The 27,914-nt window shown below is 46.3% G+C and overlaps 1 protein-coding gene across 1 annotated transcript in view; it reads right to left on the reverse strand.

The window, feature by feature from the left end:
• LOC149285519 (importin-11-like) overlaps positions 1-27,914 on the reverse strand; it is a 176,951-nt gene that overhangs the window by 134,089 nt on the left and 14,948 nt on the right. The window contains exons 3-4 of the mRNA XM_089495279.1: positions 6,057-6,129; positions 5,053-5,256 (exon numbers count right to left, since the gene is read on the reverse strand). Coding sequence (XP_089351405.1) covers positions 5,053-5,256; positions 6,057-6,129 — 277 coding nt within the window. The remainder of the gene's footprint in view (positions 1-5,052; positions 5,257-6,056; positions 6,130-27,914) is intronic.

Genomic DNA, 27,914 nt, shown 5'->3' on the forward strand with positions numbered 1-27,914 from the left:
AATATATTAGAAATTGTTGGGCCGCGCTGTGCAGCAGGTAGCGCTTTTAAGTGTGCATCGCATTGGCTTTGCCATAGCAACGGGTTCCATTGGGAGGAGATATATTCATTACATGAGAAATTGATTCTGTTCTCTAACCTGGCTTGGGACCATCGACGCCAGCCTTGGAAATAACTTCCCGGCAATAACAGTAAAAGCCAATTACTTAGCATTAAATATATTAGGGAAATAGAGCAAGCTAATTCCGGCAAAAATAATGGCTGCAATTTACATAGAATTCCACTAACACGCAAGGTAAGGGGTAGAAACCTTAAAATTCATTTAAAAAGGCGACTGCAATTTGTAATTCACGCTTTTTATCGCTACAAAGGCCGGCCATTACTTTCCAAAATGGATAAATTATTGAAGGCGATGTATAAATCCGCTTGCAGCTGGGGCACTCGCTTACAGGAAATGCTATTTTTCAGTTGTTCTTGCGCAGCTGAATACCTACGGATTCTTCGGTGCTCTAAAGCACAGGGCGGTAAAAAGGCCTTTGAGAATTAAAAATAAATTAAAATTAACCTTCGAAATAATCGACCTTATCTACAGCTGTGACAAAAACCATATACTTACCACCTTATATGACCGTGACTGATAACTCAACTAAAAGGAAAGAGCGAGCGACAAAAGGAAGGAAGGAAGGAAATAAGGGGGTAATCACATTTTACTGGTGCTTTAATATGAGTATTCATATTTCACAAGACGCAGAAATTGTTCTTCTCTCACTTCCATGCCCTGTGTTATTTTAAACAATTCCATTGAATTTTGCTCTTATTTTCCCCGATAGACTAACCACCTCTTCAGAAAGGCAGGTACGCATAAAATAGCATGGCAATTCATTTAAAAAGAAGAGAATACTTGTAACTTTCTCTAAAATCCATGAGCAACTGGAAAGCACAAGACAAAATCTAAGGGTTAAAGCAAAGAAAAAGACAGATGCCAAGAAAGCGGATGACAAAGCCATCATAAATATTAGTTTTCTGCTTACGATACTATTGAGTCATTTATTTTATAGGATGGGGGGGGTAAGTAAGAGTTTGCCTACCGCATGCCAACAAATTCCCAAAATTCACATCTAAAGTATATTTTACATGGCGATGGCAGTCACTGTGTACATCAGAAAGCCTGAAATGTTTACGCAGCTTTATAAATTAAATGGAAATGAGCCCAATTAAAATGAGAGCAGATCTGATATTATAAAACATTTTGGCACAGGATCATCCGTTATTTGAGATTAAAAAATAAACTTAAAATGATACAGTTGCACACTTAATCCTCCCTTACCTGTCCCTTGGGGTAAATCAGCTAGAAAATGAAAGCACATTATTTACACGGCATCCAGGACTAAAACTAACAAAACGCTGCTAGAAAAAAGTAATGGATCTGTCACAACCATTACAAGAGTCTCTATAATTATATCCAAACCTACAGAGGTTCCTAGAGATTTTCTTTTCTACAAAATGTATTAAATATGACAAAAAATGTGCTTTAGAGCAACAGCATATCATTCTTATAGAGAAGACACGTCGGTAAATGTAAGAGTTTATTTTAATTTCCTAACACCCCCTAATATTAGGCAAGGCTGACCTTGATGAGCCCCTCTTGATACTAGTGGAATCTGTGTCTGGTCTGGTTACCAACACCGAGCCATTCTCTTGTTAACTATTGGCAGTATGAGGAGGAGTCGGGATGTCTATTTAGTAGATTGGAGTAAAGTAACAGGGAAAACACATACAACTGGCTTAAACAACATGTAAACACCGATTTTAAAACGGCACAATATTTTGGGAAACCTGAAATCTGATACTAGTCATAAAAATGGCAGTTCCACGTTTAAGGAGTTTGTTCTCCAGGGTAGTAACTCCATCCATCACTGACTATAAGTAGGCAGTGCTGCAAGCAAAGAAAGCAGCTTTTAACTTGTAAAATACAAGCTGCTTTCCAAAAAGAAAATGCAGGCGTTAGAAATTACCTGCTGGGAAAAAAAACACTTTTTGGAGCGAATAAAATCCTTAACACATTTTAGTATCAATAACATTTAAAAAATTATCTTGGAATCATTGGAGCATTCAGATCCCAACGTACATTCACCCATAAAAAATATATTGAGATGACTGCGTATCAAACCTTTGCTTTGCTGGTTTAATGTTTACATATTGGTTTGCTTTCGAGTAACTCATACGCATATTTGATGTGAACTTTATCACTGTAGGTTTTTTTTTTTCTTTGATATTAGAACGCTGGTTGATCTGCATCTCCCTCGGTTGACGCATTAGACCTTGTAAGGTAGATGTAACACCGCACACATTGAATGCACATATAGTATGCTAAATAAGGTTGCAAGGAGCAGTATCCAATCTTCTGTTTTACCGTAAGTGTAAATCTACATTAATTACATTTAACAGCATTGTACTTTTACGCATACATTCCCAGTTTATTATCCAGGGACCAGAAAGTGGTAACACTACATGACACAACAAACAGTTTAAGAACTGCTTAGGTCAACCTCTATGTTAAATGACAATTGAGCTTTCCATGAAAAATTGCAAATAAGCCCTTGGGCACGCGTGGAAAGCCCTCTCGCCGACTTCAACGAGACCACTTTTTCCTGCTACTTGACCCTTGTAGCAACAGCTGTATTCTTCCTCCGTGATCCAAAATGTCTTTCCATTGATTAGTTGCTTTTGGTGTCAATCACTGGCAGCAGGGGCATCCAAAGAAACTAAGGGGAGTATGCACTGTAGCTGATTGACAGCTGATTGCAGGAAAGTGCTCCTATTGGAATCAATAGGAAGACTTCACACATGCGCACCGAGATCTAAACAGACCTCTTTATGTAGGGTACCACAGAGCAAGAATGAGAGCCGACTGGCGGAGAGAACATCATGCGCAGGGAGACACAGAATACATGGCACTTATCTGGCGGTGGGGAAAGGGGCAAATACATATAGGGGGATTCTGCAGAAAAGTGCACATGGTGGATGGAGCAACCCTTTAATGCGGAGTCTTTCTTAATGGGGCTGTCAGCAACAATAAACTGTCCCTTTAGGTTTCTAAAGCTCCATTTGGTTATCACCAGCAATACATTTTAGCACTGCTCTTTTAAACAAGCTGGAATTATACAGACTGTACCTAAATCTTTTTATATTAAAAAAAAAGGTTTTTGCATGGATAACATCTTTAATTTACTTGGCATATAAACAACTACAATAACCATTTTGTTAAATGGATGGTAATAGATTATTATTATATCCATATTTAAATTAAAAAAAAAATTTTGCTTTCTGTATTTTATTACAGAGTTATTCTAAAACTTCTGTCTCAAGGTATTGGCTGTCGGAAGTGCATGTCAATGAAAGGTTTTTATAGAAGCTTATAAAAAAAAAAACTTAAATACATTATTAATAATAAATATTAATTAAACCTCTGATGCATTTTTTATTAACAAAAAAAGCTATCAAACGATTTTGAGAACAGGCTGCTCGCCATCTGTTCTATGTGGCAAACCACTGCAAGTGAGTTAACACTTCCGACTGTTAAAAGAACATTAAGAAATAGTATGTTTTCAAATGAATTCATGTCTGTAACAAATTATCTCCAAAAACCCAACTGATTAAACAATCACACAAAATGTTACCAGCAAGACAATGGTAAGCAAGGCGGTTCGCTCTGTGCGAGTGGCTCCATTCGCACAGAGCGATTCGCGGGGGTGGGGGTGGGGTTTCAGGGGATGCAGGGCAGAGTGGGGGTGGGGGGGCAGGCCAGGGTAGGAGACTGAGTGCAGGGCAGAGTGGGGGTGGGGGTGCAGGGCAGAGTGGGGGTGGGGGTGGGGATGCAGGGCAGGGTGTGAGTGTGGGGGCAGGGCAGAGTGGGGGTGGGGGTGCAGGGCAGAGTGGGAGACTGGGTGCAGGGCAGAGTGGGGGTGTGGATGCAGGGCAGGGTGTGAGTGTGGGTGCAGGGCAGAATGTGGGGGCAGGGCTGGGTGCAGGGCAGAGTTGGAGACTGGGTGCAGGGGCAAAGTGCTGGGTGCAAAGTGCCAGGGCTGGGTGCAAAGTGCCAGGGCTGGGTGCAAAGTGCCAGGGCTGGGTGCAAAGTGCCAGGGCTGGGGCAAAGTGCTGAGTGCTGGGTGCAAAGTGCCAGGGCTGGGTGCAAAGTGCCGGGTGCAAAGTGCCAGGGGTGGGGCAAAGTGCTGGGTGCAAAGTGCCAGGGCTGGGTGCAAAGTGCTGGGTGCAAAGTGCTGGGTGCAAAGTGCTGGGTGCAAAATGCAAAGTGCTGGGTGCAAAGTACCAGGGCTGGGGCAAAGTTTCTTGAACAGTAATAGTCCACCTCTTTTCAGAATGTTTGGGGTTATTTTGTTTCATAAATATTGTGTTTGGGTTTTTGTACTTTGAAAATATTGTTTTTTTATTGCATCATAACAAAATAAGAATGTTAATGTAAATTTTAAGTTGTTTTTTAACATCCAGTTCATTAAATTATTTTAAATAAACAAAAAATTTGCATATTGTTTTTTTTATCCGATTAATCGATTAATCGAAAAAATAATCGGCCAACTAATCGATTATTAAAATAATCGTTAGTTGCAGCCCTAGAGAGCTGTCAATAGTGCGAACTATCCCAGCCCATACTCACTGGCTGCCTGTTAATACACACCATCCCGAGATGTGACTGTGGCACACAAGATTGACATTCCATGATGCTAATTGCCTTTCAAATCACATTAACATGATTGTATGTAAAATGTTCTACATAAGTAACTTTTCCTATCACCTCCATTCTATGTCAAGTACACCAAGAAAGCCTTGGAGGCAAGGTGCATTTGTACACCGAGTGCTAGAATATACTAACAGAATTTATGTAGGTAAAGGTTATCAGAATGTAACATTTATTATAGAGGCTCCTTTCCTTATGACCTCAGTTGATTTTCTAGCAGAAGGAATAGGTTAGAGGCATATTGCATTACATGTTGAGATTTCATAAAGAGAGCATATGTTCAGAGACCATACTTACATCTTGGAAGAGCTTCCTGTCTGAGGCAAGTCTTTTGGAGGACAAGGTCTTGGTGACATGATAAAATGTCAGTAAAGCCCTGTGCTGACGAAGATCATCCTGCATTTTTACGGATTCTATGAGGGTGGGAATAAGCTCAGGCCACTGCTTAGGACAATCGAGTCTTGCAACTTTAGCAATCAATACAGCAATCTGAGTGGCAATCTATAGGGAAACAATGTGCACATGCATTACATTACACGTTAACATAAAGAGCATTAAAAAGGCAAAAAGCCTGTAGTAAAAAAAAATAAAAAAAAATAAGATAATTTATCTGAAATTATCTTCAGTAGTTCAAATTGGAACTGAAATTAATCTGGAGTTTTAAACTATACTTAAACTAAAAAATGGACATGCTAGAAATGCAAATATATTAGAAACTGGTAAGAAACAGTAATTTAAAATGAATAATTATATAGATTTATGAGCAAACAAAAAAATTCAATACATACGTTCTATTTTTATGCAATTTGTAACCACTGGAAGCATTATATCATATAAAGGAACATCAAAAATATCAAAGTGAAAATATAAAATACCTTAATAAACCAAAAATTCGAACTTTTAAGTTTCAAATATACGTATTCACAGAGTTACAAAATTCTTCGTTAAAGATAACTGCCTCCAGTTATAAGCGCTCACATCAGATTTATTTTGTTATGCTTTAACTCCCAGAAGCACTGAAGACCACCTATCGAAGTCTATGAAGACACCCTAGGGGAGATTAAGCCCCACTGCTTTTAGGGAGTTAGTCTGTCTAGCAGGCTAATAAGTAAATTGTCCACTGTCACATACCTAACCACATCATAACCAGCTATCCTCTGTGCTCTCACTCAGATATTAAACCATCAACCGTAAGCCAAATACCTCAGCACATTGATGTGATTATCAAGAATCACAATTAGGAGGTAACGGTATTATTGGCTTTAACCCAATAATTAACCAATATCCACTTGGATACTAACCTGATTTACTGGTTCATTGAAGTTGGTAATGAGCCCCACACGTAACGTGGACTTCTCCTCTTCTGATAGAGCGCTACAAGAGTAATCACAAGGTACAAGATTATCCGTGGGATTTCAGACATGTCATCAAAAGAAATACAAGTATAAAAGTATAGCTTTAGGTGAATACTATCAAATATTTCCAAATGATGATACAGGAATAAAAATGTGACAGTTTGTGTACGCTACTAACAGAACTAACAGAACATGCTGCTGAAGGTGCTGTGCCACCCATTCTGCTGAATTAAACATACATCATTCCTGGCACCATTGGCCGTCCAAACCCTTCCAAGAAACTATTTGCTGTGTTTTTGCAGGCATTGATTAGCTGTAGCCACACAAAAATGGAAAAAAAGCTTTAAAAAAGCATTTAAAATAAAGATATGCTACGTTATTCTTAACATTCTAATGAGTGATACATGCTGCACCAGTGATGTAAACTAAAGGGACGCTCCAGCCATTATATGCACTTTAATGCATACGATTGCAGGACGGTCCTTTTAAATTTCCACTAGGATCTGTTTGAAAACATGTTTTTGAAAAATACATGTTACCCACAGAGTGTCTGAATATGCATTCTTTTTAGTGAGTGTCATGCCAAGGCATGAGTTGGCCTGTCCAGGCCTCTGGCAAGCAAAGGGTTAAGCCCAACATATAAAATCTTCACTAGTGTCCCTTGCAAATTTGATTGGAGGGGGCCATAAATTCTCCCAGGTAACACCCAGGGGGTCCGGACTCTTTGAAACAACTGCAATTCATCTATATGATGGGGGTCTTGGCCAATACCTAAAGACAATGTTCTTCTCTTTTCCAACTTCAAGGAGAATTCTGCCATCTGAGATTTGCCAACAGGCAGGGTTTTGCCAATTTGTAACATTTCTGTATGTTCTTTATTTCTATATTTTGGTACACGTCACTGGGAAACCTTTTTCAGATTAAATGTTCAATTAACCGGTTCTGGTCTTTGTTATCTAATATGAAGCCACTACTCAGAAACCTCAGGTAGAACATGTTACAAAAGGGTTAATTATATGTGTCTGATTATTACAATGATTACTTTCATACTGTAATTCTGTTGTGTTTGGGGTAACCTAAGGCAACCAGATATAAAGTCTTTGTGCCAGTGACTTGTAGTGCTGGGGTGATAGTGCAGGAGGGATTTAGGGGGTTAATTTGGTGGTTGTTGAAAATGGTAACAGGTAACCAGGAATCTGGTGTCGTTAACCCTTTCACAGCCACACTCTCCCCACTGTCTCAGCCAGGCTTAGAGCCCTCGTCTGTGACAGTAAGCTGTCCCTTTATAAACAAAAGAAAATCATTCAAGTTAGTGGGACAAGAAACTTCCCTTCTTTGAAGCTGAAGTAGCAAGGCCACTTAGCTAGAGAAGATGTCTAGAAAAAGTTAAATTATCGTCTTTTTGCCTGTCGATGGCTTCAGTCAGCTTTAATAACAACTCAACGTTCCCCTTGCATGGAGTTTAATAGGCTGGGGAAATATGTCACCAAGCTGTCAAAGACTTGAGTAGAAGAAAAGGGAAACTGGGGATCCCAAAGGCTCCAGGGAGAATTGCCCATCACTTTTCTCGCAGATGCACCTTGTTCACTCTATTCCGTACATATCAGGAGAACAAGGATTGACATCTACATCAAACTGCTTTTAAATTCCCAGTCAAGAAGTGTCTGACATTCAGTTTGCAAATAGTCTTCCGTTTTTATTTTGGTCCAACACATTTTCAACTTACCTCAAGAAAAAGATCTGTTGCTCTTAGTTTGTGTGTCAATTTTATACTTTCAGTGGAAAGTAGAAAATAGAAAATCACCCACAAACATTTATGCGGATAATATTTTTTATGTATACAACAATAAAACCATACATGGATACTTCTTTAAGAGTTCCTAAAAAATATGTAATCAAGCAGTCTATGAAGTCAGAATGCCAATGTTTAACTAGAGGTGATAGAGATTAGTCATTTGACTAATTCTTCATTGGTGGGGCTGCACAGGGCGATAAACACAATGTTTGCCACATTCAGATTTTTTTTTTTTACAAAACCCTACCCAAAAGCAGGCACTGTTAACTTGTTATGGAAACCAAAGCTTCCTAAACATTTCTTTGGGATTAACCAAAGCGCAACAGCAGCAGACATAACAGAAATTGAAGGAAACCACAGCAGAATTAGGAACGAAACCACAGCAGCACAATGCCGACAGCAGTGTGAATTTATTAAAGCAACATCTTTTACGGAGACAGACAAGGAGCCTCACACGAGTTTTGCTTTTCAGAGCTTAATCATAAATCTGGTGAACTACAGATTTTTTTCAAATTTTTTTTGTAGTTTTAGGAGTTTGTGCCACCATATAAAGAAAAAAAAAAGATCAGTAACAAGCAAAGCACAGCCATTTCATGAAAAAAAGCCGCTTTGTACCGTATAAAATTATTGTTTTGCGTAACCGTTATATTCAGTTCTTTTGATCAAGAGGAAACAAACTGCCCTCAGTACGTTACATCGCTTCCAACGCAGGTCTTTGATGTTTAACTATGAGAAGAAATATTAGACGGGTAAGGAGTATGTATTAACAATCATGCTGGGTGTAAACCATAATTTACTAACAAGTATAATAAATACGAGGGGACAAAATTGCTACTCGCGCAGTTACACGTGTGTGCGTGTATGAATTATATTATATATATATATATATATATATATATATATATATATAGTGAAGCAGGTCCCAGTTGGGTCGATCACAGCACTGCAGCATATAAATCAAGGTACACATTATGGAGACTTCCAACTGTCCCAAATAATCCATAGAACTGTAGACACAATAAATAGCACTCTACAATTCAAAAGGTTTTATCCAAAAGTAAAAAATACTGGCCTATACGATTTACATCGGCTGTGAACAGACCACGCCTAACGCGTTTCGCCTTAACTTAGACTGCCTATGAATAATCGCTAATTTAGCGTGAAACCCATTAAACGTGGTCTGTGCACATCCGGTGTAATCGGTATACTCCAGTATTACATTTCTTTCGGGCATATACAGTTCACATCTACATTTCTATAAAGTGACAAGTATATAATCCCGCCAATGGATATGAATGGGAAAAAGCAAAAGGCCTGACAAAGCTAAATTTGTCTAATAATCTCTACAGTTTTAGAATGAATCCAAGTACACACTAGGTTAAGGGGAGTGTTGGATTATTGTACAAAGTATTTATATTTCATGTTGAATAAAACAAATCTAATTTCCTTAAGAACACTTACTGTTTAATTATCCTTATAAACTCTAAAACTGCAAATACTGGTAACCAGCGTCTGTGAAACAGATTTCAAGTTATTTTCAGAAGACTACAAAAACGAAGAGACTCAGAAAAGGAGGAACAGCCTAAAAAAAAAAAAATCTAGAGCCCAAGGCAGTGCACAAAATTATAGTAATAGACAAAAAAACTCAATACGCGAGTCCAGCCACCATTCTTCTCATAGACCATAAAGTTTTTACAGCGGCACGCCTGAATTAGACATCACAAGCAAGTCTGAGCATGTATTGTGACTTAAAGGGAAAACAACATTAGTTGAGTACAATGAAGATGATTTTTCATATATATATATATATATATATATATATATATATATATATATATATATATTATTTTTTTTTATTATTTTTTTTATTTTTTATTTTTTTTATTTCCACAATAAAACAAAAAATGTTTTAGATGAGAAGTCATTTTATATACAAGGAAAAAAAAAGAAAAAAAGAAAAAGAAAAAAAGACTGTTCAAAAGGGTTTGACCATTTATATAGGGACAATAAGCCTAGCAAGGGCCAGATTGCACCATGGCTGTTGGTGGCACTCTTTGCGCCTCGTTTTATAATCCAACCACAAATAGAGGTCAGATAATAACACTAAGATCCAGATCCTCCGCAGCGCTGCAGGGGACCTGGATCCTTCTCTCTGACAGCCGATAGGCATCTGTGTGATGCGCGCAGACATCCTCCACTGCTGCCGACACTTTCGCCAGGGCTTCTTTGACGGAGCACCAGCCTGACATGACCTTCCGGTGCTCAGTCATAGAAGCTCCAGCGAAAGTGCCGGCCACCAGCAGAGGTTGTCTACGCGCATCGCCCAGGCGTTCACCGGCTGCCGCTACCAGACACCAAGAAGTCTGGAGCACGGGGGATAAGTATGGGGGGGGGGGGGGAGTGGCATAGATGCAAGAAATGCATTTTTCTCAAAGATTTTTTTTTATTCTGCTGTTTGTTTTTAACACCCAGTTTGTTCATTAAATTTTAAATAAATGAAAAATGTACATGATTTTTTTATCCGATTAATCGAAAAAAATAAATCGGCCAACGAATCGATTAAGAAAATAATCGTTAGTTGCAGCCCTGTAGCTATACTAATGCTATGCTACGCCTAACAATAGCTGTAGAGGAGCAGCCATATATTTACCTGAATGTATCCCTGCACTGGCTTTACATAGCCTCACTCCTTAACAAGTTAAATAATTTGAAAAGCAAGGTAAACTATGCGGATATGAAACAGAAGTATCCTTTTCCCCCATTAACCTGTCTGCTCCTAAAAACGGTTCTATTAGTATTGCAGAACTAGTATGAACAGATTTCCCAATGCCCCTTAAGTTTTATGATTATAATCAGAACTATCTTGAAGAAGATCTTTATTTCTAAATGCATAAAATGCAGTTTTATCTCATTTTGCTTCAATAAATCTCCTTAATCTGTACTTTTCGCACTCGAACACCTGTCATGTTCACCTGCCAGATACACACTCCAATTATTACACTTTTAAACTGCTGGCCTGGCTGTAAAACCACATGGTATTACGGTTACTCTATGGTCTGACTACACACGGAATACATTTAATTTAATTATGCCGACAAAGGAGAACACAGGGCTAATGAGTACTCAATGTCAAACTAAACCAGATGATAGCACCAGGTAATCAGCAGAATACAAGTCTAACAAACTCAGGGCCGGCCCGACAATGGAGCCGAGTGGGGCAACCGCTCCAGGCGGCACTTTTGAAGGGGTGGCACAACACCACATTGAGTTGATTCTTTATGGCAATGCTAATGAAGTCTGTTCCTCCATAGACTCAGTGTCTCAGCCTGGGTGATTGTCTTAATCACCCACTATAGCACAAGGTAGTGTGATATGGTGTGTGACAAGGTTGTTAGTAGACTGGGCTACAATAACAGAGCTAGAACATATTACAAAATACCAATACACAGCTCTATGAAAACATTATGCTAAAAACTAGAATTGTTTCAAAACGAAAAAAATAAATAAAAAATAGCACAATTTGGAGAGAGTTGCCGGATGTAATTGGAAGCTCACTGATGAAGTCAGGGTGTATATATATATATACACACACACACACTATCTCACAAAAGTGAGTACACCCCTCACATTTTTGTAAATATTTTATTATATCTTTTCATGTGACAACACTGAAGAAATGACACTCTGCTACATTAATGTCTAAACCTTGGCAACAAAAGGGAGCAGACCCCTAAGTGAAAATGTCCAAATTGGGCCCAATTAGCCACCCCCCCGGTGTCATGTGACTCGTTAGTGTTACAAGGTCTCAGGTGTGAATGGGGAGCAGGTGTGTTACATTTGGTGTTATCGCTCTCTCACTCTCTCATACAGGTCACTGGAAGTTTATCATGGCACCTCATGGCAAAGAACTCTCTGAGGATCTGAAAGAAAGAATTGTTGCTCTACATAAAGATGGCCTAGGCTATAAGAAGATTGCCAAGACCCTGAAACTGAGCCGCAGCACAGTGGGTGTCATACCTGCCGTGTCCGCCGCGGTCCCTCGCCGGTCTGCCGCTGGTGGGCGGCGCTTGCGCGCTGACGCGCTCCCGTCCCCTCAGTGTGACGTGCCAGCGGCACGTACACTGAGAGGACGTGCCGCGGGCACGTCTTCTCGGTGTACTGTGCGCGCGGCACGGACGGAGGGGCACGTCGATGCGGCGCGCCCACGGCGGACGCATGATAACATGCGAGCCGCCGTGGCATGCCCACGACGCGCCAGTGGTCATGAGCGAGCCGCCGCGACGAGTCGGCGGCACTCGCAGGGTTATGAGCGGGTTGCCGCGACTCGTTCGCGGGGCTCGACTTCGGCGGCATCTGCCGATGTGGCACACCCGCGGCGCTCGCGGGTGTAGCACACGCAGATGCCGGTTTGTTTATTTATTTTTCGCGCCGAAGTCATTAATGTGCGCCGGTCGCGATGACGTCTTCCTTTGTTGTTTCCCTTTGGTTGCTATGGTGTTTCCCGCCATTCTTCCTATTTAAACCCCCTGTCCCATTAGTTCATTGCCCGTTCAAAGAGTCACTGTTGTGTATCTCTGGGTTATCGTGAGTTATTCTGATTGATCTACGTGTTCCTGACCTTGGCTTTGTTTTCTGACTTCGATTCTGTGCTGCCTGCCCCGACTTTGGCTTGTATATTAACCTTGATCCTGTGCTGCCTGCCCCGACTTCGGCTTGTATATTGACCTTGCTCCTGTGCTGCCTGCCTCGACTGTGGAACTTCCAATACCCGTTGTGCTGTGCTACGCTACCGTCTCTGCATTGTGGGTGCATAATCCGTGTTGTCCTAGGTCCCGCATAACACATTGAACGGGCCAAACATGGACCCCGCGGAGATGGCAAGTGTTCTCTCCCGTCAGGAGCTGCAAGAACAACTACTGACGTCTCATTCCTCCCAGCTGCAGTCGCTGTCGCAAAAAATGGACACCATGACAGAGTTGCTCCGGTCAATGGCGGCTGCACCGCCCACCAGGTCCCCTTTTGCACCAAGGGAACCCAGTCCCGATGAACAGGATCCTACAGCACGGTTACCACTCCCAGACAAATATTCGGGAGAACCCAAGGAATGCAGGGGATTCCTGAATCAATGCCTTCTGCACTTCCGGAACAATCCTCGGGTTTTTCGTTCACATGCCAAACGAGTTTCCTTCATCATCTCGTTACTTAAAGGCGAAGCATTACTTTGGGCCTCTCCCTTGATTGAGCAGGGGTCAGAGTTACTCGATGACTGTCCTGCCTTCATGGAAGCCCTGCGGTCTGTCTTTGACATGCCTGGCCGTAGAGAGACGGCAGAAGCCTCCTTGCTGGAGCTCCAGCAAGGACATAAGACTTTGGCCCAGTACACCATCGAATTCCGCACTCTGGCATGTGAGCTCAAATGGGATCCAGGGGCCTTGAGAGCAGCATACCGTAAAGGACTAAACGAGAAAATAAAGGATGCGCTCTTATTTCATGATCCACCATTCGACCTAGAGGAGTTCATCGCTCTGTGTCTTCGCGTCGATAAACGCATCCAAGAAAGGAACATAGAGAAAGAGAGAAACCGCAAGTCTCGTCCCTACATGCCTCAGTCCTCGCCTCTGCCACCACCGATCGTCCCCAGGTCTCCTACTGACGAACCCATGGAGATAGGCACCATCCGCCATCTCTCGGACACAGAAAAGACCCGAAGGAGGAACCTCGGCCTTTGTTTATACTGCGGACAAACAGGCCACCTCCTGCGTTCCTGTCCCGTACGTCCGGGAAACGAAAGGGCTTAGGGAGCAGTCGAGGAGAACCCCTAAGCGCGACTATTTACACTCCTCCAAACCGCATGTTGCTTTCCATATCGCTTAGGTGGCACGACCACACTGTGGTCACCCAAGCGTTCATAGACTCTGGTGCGGCGGGAGTGTTCCTCGATGAACAATGGGCAGCACAACATTGCGTGCCCCTGCGTACTAAGAAAACACCCTCAGTCGTTACTACCGTAGACGGCACCCTGTTGGGTCCAGGCGTAGTCACCCGAGAGACCTCGCCCCTTACCATGTTCATCGGAGCTACCCACAAAGAAACCATTGTGTTCGAAATAATCCAGTCCCCGCATGCGCCTCTCATACTGGGCTACACTTGGCTGCAAACCCACAACCCACGTATCGATTGGCAAAGAGGAGAGATCTTGGCTTGGAGTCCCCGATGTCACCGTCTTTGTTCCTTTCCTTGTCGACGAGTAAACCTTGTCCTGGAAATCAAGCCAACAGATCCCAAACTCCTGGTACCCAAGCAGTATTGGGACTTCCTGGATGTTTTTTCCAAAAAACAAGCCGAACGACTACCTCCCCACAGGCCTTACGATTGTGCCATTGACTTGTTGCCTGACACCATGCCGCCTAGAGGGCGTACCTACCCGTTATCAGAACCAGAAAACGAAGCACTGGAACAATACATAAAGGAGAGCCTGGAAAAAGGGTTCATACGGCCCTCCTCTTCACCTGCTGGTGCCGGCTTCTTCTTTGTGTCCAAAAAGGAAGGATCGCTTCGACCTTGTATTGACTACCGAGGTCTTAATCGCATCACCGTAAAAAATCGTTACCACCTTCCTTTGATCACGGAAATCTATGACCGGTTGAAAGGAGCCACGATTTTCACAAAACTGGACTTGAGGGGAGCCTATAACCTGATCCGCATAAAGGAGAACGACGAATGGAAAACCGCGTTCAATACGCGATTCGGCCACTACGAGTACAGAGTCATGCCCTTTGGTCTCTGCAATGCGCCAGCGGTGTTCCAGGCGTTTGTCAACGACGTGTTCCGAGACATGCTACTCTCGCACGTAATCGTATACCTCGATGACATCCTCGTGTTTTCGCCCAATAACGACATCCATCGTAAGCATCGCCGTTCCGTACTGCAGAGACTACGCGAAAATGGCTTATATGCGAAAGCCGAGAAATGCGTATTCGAACAACACAGCCTTCCCTTTCTGGGATATATCATCTCTGGCAAGGGATTGGAGATGGACCCTGCTAAACTGACGGCTATCACAGACTGGCCGATTCCGCGAACCGTGAAAGCGGTCCAGCGGTTTCTGGGTTTCGCGAACTACTACCGGCGATTCATCCGGAACTATGCCAGTATCGCAGCTCCCATCACCGCTTTTACTAAAAAAGGAGCAAACCCTAAGGTCTGGTCCAGCGAGGCCATAAAGGCGTTCCACCTGCTCAAACGAGCGTTCATCTCAGCCCCTGTACTACAACGCCCGGATCCTGCCCTTCAGTATATTCTGGAGGTGGATGCATCAGAGAACGGTGCGGGGGCTGTCCTGTCTCAACGTCATCCGACTATTTCCAAATGCCTTCCTTGCGCCTTCTTCTCGAAGAGCTTTTCCTCTGCCGAACGCAATTACGACGTTGGGAACAGGGAGCTGCTAGCAGTGAAACTCGCCTTGGAAGAGTGGCGACATCTCCTCGAAGGAACTAAACAACCCGTCGTGGTCATGACAGACCATAAAAACTTACAATACATAGAAAGTGCACGGCGAATGAATCCACGACAAGCGAGATGGGCACTATTCTTCACCAGATTTAACTACGTGATGACCTACAGACCCGGCTCACAAAACAAAAAAGCAGATGCTCTCTCTCGACAGTTCGACTGTCACCACGACTCCCAACAAGAAGAACCCATCATTCCACAAAAACGCATCCTTTCCTTTCTGTCCTCTGCCGTTATGGCTAAGATCCGTATACAACAGGCCCACATCACCGCGTCTCAAAGACCCCCTGCGGGACGTCTATTCGTGCCACAACGCTTTCGCACCGCTGTCCTGCGTTGGGGACATAACTCGTCACTTGCTGGTCACCCCGGCACGCGTAAAACGGATTTCCTTTTACGGCAAACGTTCTGGTGGCCTTCCTTGTCTCATGACGTCAACGCGTTCATAGCCGCCTGTCCCCAGTGCTCTCGTCACAAGACACCACACTCCCGTCCCCACGGCCTGTTGTTACCTCTCCCTGTGCCTAGGACGCCCTGGACTCATATTTCCATGGATTTTATAGTAGACCTCCCTGTCTCACGAGGACACACCACCATACTCGTGGTAGTGGACAGGTTCTCCAAACAGGCTCATTTTGTCGCGCTACCCCGACTTCCCACAGCAGCACAACTGGCAGACGTCTTTATACGAGAGGTGGCTCGGTTGCATGGTCTTCCCCTACACGTGGTCTCAGACAGAGGTCCACAATTTATTTCCCGGTACTGGCAAGCCCTCTGTCATGGACTGGGCATTCGCATGCACCTCACGTCTGCCTACCATCCTCAATCCAACGGGCAAACGGAGCGTACCAATCGAACCCTTAAGCAATATTTGCGTATGTACATCAACGACAGGCAAGACAACTGGTCTTCCCTCCTGCCCTTGGCCGAGATGACCTATAACAATTCCCTGCACACTGCCTTACAGTGTTCTCCCTTTTTTGCTGCTTTAGGGTACCACCCTGTCGTCCTACCTCCTCCTTCCTCGTCTCGTGGCGGAGGCTTACCGGCAGTGGAGAAACGGGTCTCCGACCTGCGGGCTCATTGGAGGAGGCTGGGTGCACAATTGGCTAAAGCTCAGGCTCGCGGCAAGAAAGCTGCCGACAAGGGACGCGCTCCTTCCCCTCGTTATAAAGCCGGTGACTATGTGTGGTTATCCACCAAGCACATCTCCCTTCGTCAGCCCTGCCGGTCCCTGGGTCCCCGATATGTAGGTCCCTTTCGTATCCTCAAGCGGGTGAACGAGGTTGCTATGTCCCTTGCTCTACCGCCATCTATGAGGATCCCCAATACCTTCCATGTCTCTCTTCTGAAGCCGTGTGTTGCCCCCCGTATCTCTATTGCTCGTCGCCCTGCTCCTGTTCTCGTCCGTGGCCACGAAGAACACGTAGTTCATCGCGTCCTTGATTCTCGTTGGCACCGTGGCTCCCTTCAGTACTTGATCGATTGGAAGGGTTATGGCCCGGAGGAGCGGTCCTGGCTTCCTGCTCGCTCCGTTCATGCCCCTCTCTGTATCTCCCGCTTTCACGCTTGCTTCCCGCTTCGTCCCGGTCCTTCGCGCTCGGGGCGCGCTCCTGGGGGGGGGGGGGGGGAATTGTGTCATACCTGCCGTGTCCGCCGCGGTCCCTCGCCGGTCTGCCGCTGGTGGGCGGCGCTTGCGCGCTGACGCGCTCCCGTCCCCTCAGTGTGACGTGCCAGCGGCACGTACACTGAGAGGACGTGCCGCGGGCACGTCTTCTCGGTGTACTGTGCGCGCGGCACGGACGGAGGGGCACGTCGATGCGGCGCGCCCACGGCGGACGCATGATAACATGCGAGCCGCCGTGGCACGCCCACGACGCGCCAGTGGTCACGAGCGAGCCGCCGCGACGAGTCGGCGGCACTCGCAGGATTATGAGCGGGTTGCCGCGACTCGTTCGCGGGGCTCGACTTCGGCGGCATCTGCCGATGTGGCACACCCGCGGCGCTCGCGGGTGTAGCACACGCAGATGCCGGTTTGTTTATTTTTCGCGCCGACGCCATTAATGTGCGCCGGTCGCGATGACGTCTTCCTTTGTTGTTTCCCTTTGGTTGCTATGGTGTTTCCCGCCATTCTTCCTATTTAAACCCCCTGTCCCATTAGTTTATTGCCCGTTCAAAGAGTCACTGTTGTGTATCTCTGGGTTATCGTGAGTTATTCTGATTGATCTACGTGTTCCTGACCTTGGCTTTGTTTTCTGACTTCGATTCTGTGCTGCCTGCCCCGACTTTGGCTTGTATATTAACCTTGATCCTGTGCTGCCTGCCCCGACTTCGGCTTGTATATTGACCTTGCTCCTGTGCTGCCTGCCTCGACTGTGGAACTTCCAATACCCGTTGTGCTGTGCTACGCTACCGTCTCTGCATTGTGGGTGCATAATCCGTGTTGTCCTAGGTCCCGCATAACAGTGGGCAAGACCATTCGGCGGTTTCACAGGACAGGTTTCACTCAGAGCAGGCTCTCGGCATGGTTGACCCAAGAAGTTGAGTGCACGTGCTCAGCATCATATGCAGAGGTTGTCTTTGGGAAATAGACGTATGAGTGTTGCCAGCATTGCTGCAGAGGTCGAAGGGGTGGGGGGGTCAGCCTGTCAGTGCTCAGACCATACGCCGCACACTGCATCAAATTGGTCTGCATGGCTGTCGTCCCGGAAGGAAGCCTCTTCTAAAGATGATGCACAAGAAAGCCCGCAAACAGTTTGCTGAAGACAAGCAGACCAAGGACATGGATTACTGGAACCGTGTCCTGTGGTCCGATGAGACAAAGATAAACTTATTTGGTTCAGATGGTGTCAAGGGTGTGCAGTGGCAACCAGGTGAGGAGTGTTATGGTCTAGGCGTGCATGAGTGCTGCCGGCACTGGGGAGCTACAGTTCATTGAGGAAACCATGAATGCCAACATGTACTGTGACATACTGAAGCAGAGCATGATCCCCTCCATTCGGAGACTCGGCCGCAGGGCACCATTCCAACATGATAACAACCCCAAACACACCTCCAAGATGACCGCTGCCTTGCTAAAGAAGCTGAGAGTAAAGGTGATGGATTGGCCAGGCATGTCTCCAGACCTAAACCCTATTGAGGATCTGTGGGCCATCCACAAGGTCTCTAACATCCACCAGCTCCGTGATGTCGTGAGTGGAAGAAGACTCTTCAACCTGTGAAGCTCTGGTAAACTCCATGCCCAAGAAGGTTATGGCAGTGCTGGAAAATGAGATACGGTATATTATATATATATATATATATATATATATAGTATTTGCTTGAATAAACAACAAGGTTCCCCCCCCCCAGTGCAAATGCACTAAAAAATACCCCTTGTCTTATATTTGAGGTTGTCTTATTATCCGAACTCAAATAGAGGTCTGACTATAAGACTAAGATTCAGATCCTCTGCAGCGCTGCAGGGGACCTGGATCCTCCTATCCGGCAGCCGGTGAACGTTTGCACGATGCCTACTACCAATGCTGCAACCCGGCACTTTGGCTGGGACTTCTATGCCGGTGTGTCATCACCTTTCTGGTGCCCCATCGTAGAAACCCTAGCAGAAGTGGCGGCCAGCAGCAGCCGAGGTTGTCTGAGCGCATCGCGCAGATGTTCACGGGCTGCCAGAGAAGAGGATCCCAGGCTGTATCTGCCACTCTGGCAGCCGGTAAACGTTCACCGGCTACTAGACACCAGAGATTCTGAAGCATGGGGGACAAGTCTGGGGATGCATTGGTAAGTCTGAGGGGAGGGGAGCAGATTGGCATATCTGGGGGGCAGGTTGGCAAATAAAAGGAAATTGAAAGAAATGCATTTCTCAATCACAGTTTTTATTAAATTGAATATTTACTAGTTCACACTGTTTTTTACCCCCAATATTAACATTTTGAGAGGTCATCTTTTAGGTAAATAACATTTTATTGATTAAAGGACACAGACAACACAATAACAGAAGGGAACATCACATGAAAAATGCAGCGTCAGTGATATGGCCAGGAGTCAGGCACATAATAAGGCACAAATTGGCAGTAAGAGATACGTTCCAAGTACAACCTCCTCCAGGAGGAGCACAAAAGATGACAAGCAACGCGAGGCAATGTGGAGTAAGAGGCAATGGAGGCCAAAAATCAAAGCCCGTGAGCCAAATTGTCGCGAGACCATGTGATGGAGAGGGAAACACCTAAACACACACGAAAAGGAGGGAGACAGAGGAGAGAAGAAAGGGGAAACAGGAAAATGGCGAGGAGAAAAAAAACAAAAAAACAAAAACAAAAAAAAAAAACCACATTATTATGACGGGAAGGGAAAAAAGAGAAAGAGAAGAAAAAGCAAAGAGCCAGTAATGCAGAAACAGATATCAGGAAACCAAGCGCCATCACTGAAGAAACGACACAAGCACAGGAGAGGAGAGAAAGGAGAGCCAGCATGCCCACGTCATCGTGTACGCCTCCATCCTGTCAGAAGCCAGGTGAATCAGCTCCTCCAAAGTCCGGATCTCCTCCACCCGCGAAACCCACAAGCGCAGGGGTGGGGCCATAGGGCGCTTCCAATACAGCGGTATGAGGCTACGGGCCGCATTAATAAGATGACGGAGAACGGAGCGTTTCATACTACTCAACGACCTCTCAGAATGGAGGAGGAGCCCAAAGCCTGGGGAAGGCCGAATCTCCTCACCCGTAACCTCCTACAAACACCGGAAAACCCCAGACCAGAAGGGCTGAAGTGCGCTACAACTCCACCACATGTGCAGGTAAGTGCCACTATCCTCCCCGCATCTCCAACAGGCGGGATCACTCCCCGGTACAACCCGACTAACCGCCACTGGAGTCCTATACCACCGAGATAAGAGCTTGTAAGCCGTCTCCTGATAGCGAGTAGCAACAGAGCATTTGTGGGCCAAGACGCAAACCTTCAACCACTGGGGTTCCAAGAGCGGTTCCCCCAGGTCAGCCTCCCAGCGTCCCATGAACACCGGAGGGACCAGAGAGTCTTTCACCAACAGCATGCGATAGAGGACGGAGATCCCCCCTCTGGGGACACAAGATTGCCGGACAAGTTGCTCAAAAGGGGTAAGAGGTCTGGAAAGATGATGCTTGCCCGGAACCGAACGAACATAGCGAGAGATCTGCGCATAGCGGAAGCGCTGCATCAGAGTGCCCTCAGCGGCAGGAGCAGCCCGCTCGAAAGGCAGGGCAGCAGCACCATCCCACACGGCGGACAGAGTAGTGTCCGGAGACAGCATAAGAGAGTCGAGGTATCCCCTCTCCAGCCCCGGAGGGAAATCCGGGTTCCCAGCACCCAGGTCGGAGCCCCACGCTACCAGGCAGGGAGAAAGGCGTATCAGCCTGCTCCATAGCAATCCAGAGTTTAGAAGACGGCTGAAACTTCCACTCCAACAGTCGCAATAAGTGGGTAGCACAGTAATACTTGAAAAAGTCAGGCAGGGAAAGTCCCCCGCTGTCTTTCAAGCGCGTAAGCACCGCATAGCGTAGCCGAGGGCGAGACCCCCGCCAAACATAGCTCGTAACGAGCGTGCGTAACTCAGAAAAAAAGGAACTCGGAATGGTCACCGGCAGCGTCTGAAAAAGATACAATATCCTTGGCAGGACATTCATTTTGATGACATTAACACGCCCATGCCAGGACACGTGAGAGAGATCCCAGCGCCGGAGGTCGCGACGTAGGCGCAGTAGGAGACTGGGGAAATTGACCCTGTAGATAGAGGAGAGGTCCGTAGGAATCCAGACCCCCAAATATTTAAGACAACCACGACACCACCGATACGGATAGGAAGCACCAACAGCACGGGAGTCAGCTGCGGACGAAGAAATATCCATTACCTCAGATTTGTCTGTGTTGATTTTAAAGTTGGAGAGGGAGCCAAACAGCCTGAGCGCGCCATGCAAGTGCGGGAGGGAGACTACCGGTTGCGAGATCGCAAAAAGCAAATCATCAGCGTACGCCGACACCTTCAGTTCGCGGCCAGAACAAGTCAGGCCGTGGATGCCAGGGTCATCCCGAACCGCCTGTAGGAAAGGCTCCAGAGCGATGGCAAAAAGGAGGGGCGACAGAGGACATCCCTGCCTGGTGCCGTTGCGGATCGGAAAGGAATCTGTGAGGGCCCCATTCAGGCGAATTCGTGCAGAAGGGGCAGAGTACAACGACATGACCCAATGAAGCCAAAACCGTCCGAAACCCATGGTCCGGAGGGTCTGGAACAGAAAGTCCCAAGCCACCCTGTCGAACGCCTTTTCGGCGTCCGTTGACAAGAGAAGTATTTTTTGTCCCGTCGCTTGGGCAAGGTGAATCGAATTCAATGCCCTATAGGTCCCGTCACGCCCCTCCCTGCCAACGATAAAACCCGACTGATCAGGATGAATCAAGGAGCCCAACACACCCTGCAGTCTAGAAGCCAGGACCTTAGCGAAGATTTTTAAATCTGCGTTCAGGAGAGATATAGGCCGATAGCTTTGACACAGTAAAGGGTCTTTCCCCTCCTTAGGCAACACAGCAATCGTCGCCATCAACGAATGGGGGTGCAAGAGGTCTCCCTGCCGCACAGCATTAAGAAGAGTCACAAAGGGGACCTTCAACTGCTCCCAGAAAATGCGATAATACCGCAAGGGGAGGCCGTCCGGCCCTGGAGCCTTTCCCGCCGACATCGACTTCACCGCCGCCCACGCCTCCTCCTCACCAATCTCCCCCTCCAGGGCCGCCGACTGTTCCGCAGTCAGTTTGCGACAGATATGTTTGCCTAAGTATTCACGTATGAGAGAGTCCCGCCCAGAACCCGAGGAGCCAACAGGGAGATTATATAAAGAGCGATAATAATGGCAAAAGGCGTCCGCTATGTCAGTGGGAGAGCAGGAAACCAGGCCCCCAGGAGTTTTGATCTTACTAACATATAGAGATTGCTGTTTGGAGCGCAGCGCCTTAGCTAGGAGACGGCCACTCTTGTTGCCATGTTCATAAAAAAGGGAACGAGTGCGGAGGAACGATCTCTGAATATCGTGGTTGAGAAGAGTATTCAAGCGTTGCCGCAAGGTGAGTAGCTCGAGATATGTGCAATCGTCGCAGGTGCGTTTGTGGAGAGCGTCCACGTCCGCGATTCGCTGAGAAAGATCGGATATCTCCCGGGAGCGGAGTTTCTTAAAGTAAGATGCCTTACTGATAAAGAGCCCCCGGACCGTGCACTTGTGAGCCTCCCAAACTGCGGGGCAGCTCACCTCCGAATCGGCATGATCTAGGAAAAAATGGGACAGCAGCTCCGAAGCAGCCTGAACCACATCGTCATTAGTCAGGAGAGAGTCATTAAGGCGCCATGAAGTAGTGGAGGGCTTATAAAGGGGAGCCCGAAGTCGCAGGGTCACTGGGGAATGATCTGATATCTCAGCAACACCGATAGAACACCCTTCAGCCTGACCCAAGTGATAGTATTCCATCAAGAACAGATCAATCCGAGAATATGACCGGTGCGGAGCAGAATAACAAGTGAAATCACGCTCACCCGGATGAAACGCTCGCCAACAATCAACAAGCCTGTATCGGCGCAAAATAGAGTTAAACTGCTTGACATGGGATGGTGGAGTAAGGGGCGAGCGCGCTGTCGAATCCAATCTGTGGTCGGGCGTTACATTAAAGTCCCCTCCCGCAATTAATACGCCCTCCTTGAAGCCCATAAGAGCGCGAAGGATACGAGACAGGGCGGAGCACTGTCCCCTGTTGGGGAGATATATCGATGCGAAGGTGAACACCTGATCATGAACAGTGCCCTTGACAAACGTGAACCTGCCTCCAGGGTCCTCCTGTTGTGCAGTCACAAGAAAGGGAACACGACGGGAGAGCAGGATAGCCGTGCCGCGGGACTTAGAATCCACAAAATTACTCGTGTATATCTGCGGGAAGGCCGGGTGACGAAACACTGGGGCATGTCCACCGCGAAAATGAGTTTCCTGGAGGAACACCACCGAAGGGTTAGCTTTGCATAGGGCCCGGAAAACCCTTGACCGCTTCTCCGGTGAGTTAAGGCCCCTAACATTGAGGCTAAGAGCAACCAAGTCCACTGCCCGAAAGGCGGAGGCGAGACGGGGCATGATGAGAAGCTAGCAAAGAGAACGTGAGCGTGGAAAAACGCGAAAGGAAGAGAGAGAGAGAGGAAGAGAAGAGGAGAAAGAAAGGAAAAGAAAGAAAAGGAAAAGAAAAAAAAAAAAAAAAAAACACAAGCAAATAAAGAAAAAGACAAAAATAAAACAACAAGGAGGTGGGAGAAAGGGAGGTAAAGAGGGAGGGGGGGGAGTAAGACACGAAAAAGAAAAGGGGTGGGCAACAGGTAACAAAAGAGAAAGGCCAGGGAGGAACACACAACACAGGGAGGAGAAACACACAAGACACTAACGGTAACCCGCGCAAGAAGCGCGTAGCAGCAGTTGTCGGAAAGGACGGCGGCAACAAAGCCAGGCGTCCAGCAAGACGGAGTCCGACCTGCTAGGGGGGTAGTAGAAGCCCCGCCCAAAGCGGCAGCAAGGTGGAGAGAACCAAAATGAGTCGGAAGAAACCAAAAACTAGAGGTAACAAGAACTCCACATTACCCCGCAGCCGCAACTCACATAGTCAGAATCAATGAGCTGAACCAACCGGAAACAGAACACAACACAAACCACAGTATAAGCTATGTTAGTGAAGAACACCACAAGCACCTCCCGCCACTCAACCCGCCACTCGATCATAAAGAAAAGAGAGGAGAAAGAGGAAAAAAGAAAAAAAAAGAAAAAAAAAAACCGGCAGCCTACAGAACGAAAACTGCCTGGCAATGTGTCCAGACACTCAGAGTGTGCAGGAGGAGTAAGGTACATCAGTGAAGATCAATAAGTTCAGCAGCATGCTACAGCCACTTGTATAAGCACATAAGTTTTACACACAGTGATAACCTAATGTACAGAATAATTAGTTCGATTGTAAAATAGTCTCCCAGGCCAACCAGCATGCCCTCCCCGGGCTAAGAAACGTAGCAAGGTAACCCCCTGTAGGCAGCCGAAACAAAAAAAAAAAAAAAAAAAAAAAAAAAAAAGGGAGCGCCGCAGCGAAAATAATAATTATTAGAAATGAAAGCTGCCCCGTAGCGTTTGCAATCGTGCAGAGTGTACAGAAAAATTAAGGCACATCCGTGAAAAGCAATAAGTGCAACAGCTAGCTATACCCACTTGCATGAGCACATAAGGTTGTACACAACGGCAATCCGATAGACAGAGTATACAGATCCCTTATAAAGCAATCGCCCAGGGCAACCAGGATGCCCCCCCTGGGCTCATAAACGCATAAACGTACCCCCTTTAGGCATCGTAAACAAAAAAAAAAAAATAAAATAAATAAATAAAATTAAAAAAAAAAAAAAAAAAAAAGGGGGGGGGGTTAATGCAATGCCGCAGCGTGAATAATAAATGGTAGCCTACTAGACGAAAGCTGCCGTGGAAAGCCGCCAATCACGTAGAAGGTACAGGAAGAGTAAGGCACAAGCATGAAAATCAATAAGTGCAACATCGCGGTAATAATAATAATAATGTATAATAAGAATAATAATAATATAATATAAGAATAATAATAATAAAAAAAAAAAAAAAAAAAAATTTACACGTTAGCCAACTAAAGGAAAACCGCCCTGCAACGAGTCCGATCACGCCGAGTGTTCAGGAAAAGTAAGGCACATTCGCGAAAAACAGCAAGTGCAGCAGCGCGCCAAACCCACTTGCAGAAGCTCATAAATGTCCACATAGCGGTAATCCGATGTACAGAGCAATGAGTTCTTGGAGAAAAGGAACTCTTCAGGCCAACCAGCATGCCCTCACAGGGCTAAGAAACGTAATGAGTTTTCGTTTTGTATTGTAGTATAGTGTCGTCCCACCTGTAGGCAGCCGAGAGAAAAAAAAAAAAAAAAAAGAGAAAAAAAAAAAACAAAAAAACAACAGAAGAACTCTCCTCACGGGTCGTAGTATGACGGTACAGCGTCCAAGCAATGGCCAGGAGGCGTAGTCCTCTACTCCTCACGTATTTGCGCGGTGGCCCTCCCGTCATCCGTGGATCTTCCACGTCGTAGGAGGGAACGCCGCGGCAGCGGAGCGTCGCGAGGAGCCGGGGCAGGAACCGCCCGGGGCAGGAACTGTGAATCATCCTCCATAAGGGACCAGTCCGGCACCGGCGGCACAGGCAACCCGAGGGCCGAAGCCACCCCTGCAACATCGCTGTGCTTACGCACAGAAAAAGTGGAGCCAGCATGCGTGATTGTCAATTGAAAGGGAAAACCCCAACGGTATCTGATGTTTCGCTCCTGGAGCAAGGAGGTAAGCGGTCTCAACGCCCGCCGGCTACGCAGCGTAATGGGGGAGAGATCCTGGTAGAGCGCCAGAGAGTGGCCTTCAAACGTAATAGTGCGCATATTGCGCGCCGCAGACATAACTTCCTCCTTCAAAAGAAAATCTTGAAAGCAGCATATTATGTCCCTAGGCGGGTCCGCAGGCCTCCCGCGAGGTCTCAGCGCGCGGTGTGCTCGATCCAGGCGCACCGGAGCGTCAGGGGCGCGGCCCAGCAAATTATTAAAGAGCCGTTGCAGCAAGGCCCGCAGATCTTCAGGGCCCTCTGATTCCTGCAGCCCCCTCACCCTCACATTGTTCCTCCTACCTCTGTTCTCGAGGTCTTCCACGGAGCGGCGGAGCTCAGCCGCAAAGCCCGTCAGAAGGTGCGTGGAGCGTTGCAGGTCCTGCAGCTGCCGAGCAGCCTGGGCATGCGTATCCTCCAGACGGGAAGTGCGCTGCTCCACTCCCGAGATATCCGCACGGAGAGCCGCCACCTCCTCGTGCAGGGCGCGTTTGACCTCCACGATGAGGTTACTGAAGTCCGCCTTCGTGGGAAGAGAGCGGAACAACTCCTGCAGGTCCGCAGATGAGTGTGCGGCAGGTGAGTGCGGGGCCTCGTCCGAGGTCGTCGTGCTCGCTGGAGAGGGCGCCATGCTGGGCGATGGAGGCTGCCTGTCCAGGACCGCAGGGGTCTGGAAATAAGCCCGCAGCGAGGACCCAGCCGGCCTGGACTGAGTGTCCGGGGTGTCATGACGCTGGGATGAGCGTTTCTGCTTGCCCATCGTGGTCTGTGGGGTCGGATGGAAGCAGATTGTAGTGAGTCGGCCGCGGAGCTAAAGACTCAAGCAGCCATCTTCGAGCCAGGCAAGCCACGCCCCCCGAGAGGTCATCTTTTAATCAAATACAGTATATATATTACTTGATGAATTATACTAAAGATATTATCTTTTACAGCAAGAATATTTCTGTGTTCGTATAACAAACCAGCCAAGTAAACATTCTTTTCCAGCAAAGTCATTCTTCAAAGTTACTTAAATTTTAATTAAAACAAAAAAAGGAACAGTTTCCGTACATTAAATTAGAAAATTAGGCAAACACTTGAGTAAACATTTTAACAGCGTGAAGTGACAGAAGCTTTTGTGCTTTTTTGGAATAAAGCAACGTTGTGCAAAATAAATGATCAATTGAACAGCTTGCACAAAAATGCTATCTCTTTAAAGCTCAGTGTGACAAATCCTTAATACAGAAATTACTATGTAAGGAGTTTAGGAAAGTTAGGATCATTTCTGACTGAGTCAGCGGGATGCGCTAGTCATGATTAATGCCCTGTATCAGCAAGGATTATTGAAAGCCTTTGATGACAGCCCTGTGCTGCTGTGCAGGCTTCAAATGGTGTAAAGTTCAACAGCTAGAATTTTTGGGATAATATGGCTAGGTCACATCTATCACAAGCGCTGAAGATGTGAAAGGGGGGAACCACATCAAGCAAAATTAATTTTACCATACCGCGTGCTTATTTTAGGAGCTTTGGATGCATCAATGAGTGGTTTAAGAGCATGAAGAATAGACACAGAGATGGATAGCCGATAGATTTCACACGGGCTGCGGGAAGGTCACAGCAATTTAACATCCGTTTAAAAAAGGGCATTTGAACTTTAAACATAAATAAATAGGAAAACTGATAAGATTCAAGCGAGAACATTCATTTACATTCTGTGTCCCAGGGGCTGTTGCCTAGGTGGAATCCAAGATATTGGATCTAAGAGCAACTGCAACACTGAGGGACATTGATAATATGGAGAGGAGACTACTCCTTACTGAGAAAGCACCTGTTGGGGTCTGTGCTGGTGAGGGAGAAGATGGGGTAGAGAAGGTGTCGAGCACAATCCTGGGTAAGTTGCAAGAGGGGAAAAGGGGTAATAGGTTTAGGGAGGCCAACTCTGTACTTGTGAACCCCAACATTTTTGTCAGTTTGTGTGAAAATGCTGGGGAGATCAGTTCAGATGTCTCTACTAGGGCAGGCGATTCACCCAGCATCCATGCGAGTAGCCTCTCTAGTATAGATGGGGAAGAAAAGGCTATGAAGGCTAGCCCGGTTGCAGCGGCAGG

The sequence above is a fragment of the Sceloporus occidentalis genome, unplaced genomic scaffold (genome assembly GCF_023333645.1).
Source record: "Sceloporus occidentalis isolate IW3139 unplaced genomic scaffold, rSceOcc1.0.p SCAF_78, whole genome shotgun sequence".
Classification (NCBI taxonomy): Eukaryota; Metazoa; Chordata; class Lepidosauria; order Squamata; family Phrynosomatidae; genus Sceloporus; species Sceloporus occidentalis.